The sequence below is a fragment of the Naegleria fowleri genome (genome assembly GCF_008403515.1).
Source record: "Naegleria fowleri strain ATCC 30894 chromosome Unknown tig59, whole genome shotgun sequence".
NCBI lineage: Eukaryota > Heterolobosea > Eutetramitea > Acrasida > Naegleriidae > Naegleria > Naegleria fowleri.
Window position 1 is genome coordinate 57,397 of NW_025407991.1, and position 2,323 is coordinate 59,719.

The 2,323-nt window shown below is 37.2% G+C and overlaps 1 protein-coding gene across 1 annotated transcript in view; it reads left to right on the forward strand.

Annotated features, from left to right (window-relative positions):
• Nucleotides 1-10: 10 nt before the first annotated feature.
• FDP41_008080 (uncharacterized protein) overlaps nucleotides 11-2,323 on the forward strand; it is a gene marked incomplete at both ends in the record, with an annotated part of 2,717 nt that continues 404 nt past the window's right edge. Inside the window, 2 exons of the mRNA XM_044711895.1 lie at nucleotides 11-1,455; nucleotides 1,633-2,249. Of these exons, the coding sequence (XP_044558366.1) occupies nucleotides 11-1,455; nucleotides 1,633-2,249 (2,062 nt within the window). The remainder of the gene's footprint in view (nucleotides 1,456-1,632; nucleotides 2,250-2,323) is intronic.

The window sequence follows — 2,323 nt, forward strand, 5'->3', positions numbered from 1 at the left end:
TGCAAGAAGGATGGAACAGAATCAACCAACAACGAATCATCAAGCACACCAAGACGATTCTTCATCATCGACTCATCAACAACATTTGAACCACAACGGTATTTCATATCGGAACAGCCTTCTACAACAACCAACCGCATACCCCCAACCATCACTGATAAACAATGGACAATTTTATCATCCTTTGCACCCTCCTACTACGATGATGCAGCAACAACAAGGCTTTTCTTCTTTCAATAATTTTAATCTTCCAATTCCCTATCCTCTTCAACCACCCGTGATGTTGTATCCATACAATTCCAACACATCCAATTACCCACCTACATCGGGTTTGATGGGTTCTCATCCTCATCATCAGCTCTTCTTTCCTCCAAATCCTTTCAACCAAATTCCTCAAAATGTACCACAGCCAAATCCCCAACAACAACCACAACTGGCTCTTTCCAAACCACTTTCCAACAACACACTAGAAGAAGAAAATAATTTGATGCACTCTACATTGCAGCAAAAGACTATTCTTTCAGCCTCGGAGCAGCTCATTGTGGAGTCCATCAAATTATATCAACTGCAAAATCAACTCTATTTGAATCAAGTATCACATGCAAAAGACTATGAATACCATCTCTTGAAAGTATCAAATGATTTAGAGAATATTAAATCACTCCATGAAGAAGTGAAGGAACTGAAAGAAGAAATTGCAAAATTAACTCGAAAGAAAAACAAATTATTGAAAAAGACCAACCTTGTGGATGAAGAAACGAAAATGGATGAAGAAAATGATCAACAGGAAAGTTTAGAAGATGCCCAATTAGATGAAAAGGTAACGAAATTGTTAAACGGTAATTACGAAGCTATGAAGACCACTCGACACTATGGACTTGCTTTTCAAAATTCTTCGTTTTTGCTGAACTCGGGCCAAAACAGTAACAATATTCCAATCATTTATAATTCCATGCAAGGAGTAACTGCCACCACTAACAACCATCAACAACCTTTGACTGATGCAAACGTAATCATGAATGATCGTGTCAGATCTCCTCCTGTTGCAGCCACCACCACTTCGTTGCCATCATCAGTACGTACCGATCCACCTCCTCAAATCTCCTCAATTTTATCAAACTCCAACATTGCCACTACAACTAATGTCCATAATAATAATAACAATCATAATACAACTGAAACTACAGCCTCAACTCATGATGAACCATTAAGAAATGGAGATTCACATCATGATTCACCAGCAATAAGCATTACAAACTCGAGCTTACGATTTACAAGCAGTACTACTCATCATCATGGTACTGTGGAATCCATCGCAACAACAACAAATTCTGTGTTAGAAAAGAGGTCTAGGACAAATGACACATCATCTTCAGTACTCAAGAAAAAGAAAGTAATAGAAGAAATTGTAGAGGTTGAGGATCAAAATGATTCCTATGAAACAAAGTTTCCTCTGTTTGCCAATCATGGCCCAAAGAAGCTTAAACCATTTAAGAGTCCTTCTAAAAGATTCAAATACCTATCATATTACAATCTCAATATATTAAGGATGATGATACTCGTCATCCTTCGAAGGAGGAAGTCTTTGAAGATGCAACTTTAAAGAAACACACTTCATCAACGACAAAAAAGATGTTATTCAAATGAAAAGAAGCAAGAAATTGAAAAGCAAAAGAAACAACACTTGAAAAATCGATACAAAGATGAAGAGTATTTAGTGTTGCCAAAACCCACACAACCACTTTCTGTTCATCGAGAAGAAGAAGAACATCAAGAGAATGAACAAGACATTACGATTGAAAAATCACCCACCCTCCATCGACCACCATTGGTTGTGAATTTAGTAGAGGATGGAGGACATTCTCTAGTTGGAGATGACATTTTGTACATGTCTCTAGGACTTGGAGGTAATAAGAAAATGAAACAAGAAGAAAAAGAACAACAACCAAATACAACTGTTCCATCTCCTTCATTGAACAATAGAGTTCATGCCTCAAACTCTGCATCAAAGGTTGGAGCTTCTTCTTCACCTCCAAATTATACAAATTTAACAACCATGAGAGTTCATTCCAACAAACCAACTTGTACAAGCAGCAGTCATGAAAAGAACACACCAACTGGATCCAAGCAAGCAATTGCTTCTCCTCTAATGACATCTTCTCACCTCAATAGTGAAGACGAAGAAGAATATTCAAAATATTTCAAATCTCCAAAACACAAAAAGAGACATGCAACACCAGGACATGATTGTGAAGAATGTCGAGCATTCTATGATGCTGCTTTTCCCAATGATGAGAAACGAAAAAATAGAATTATCAGAGAA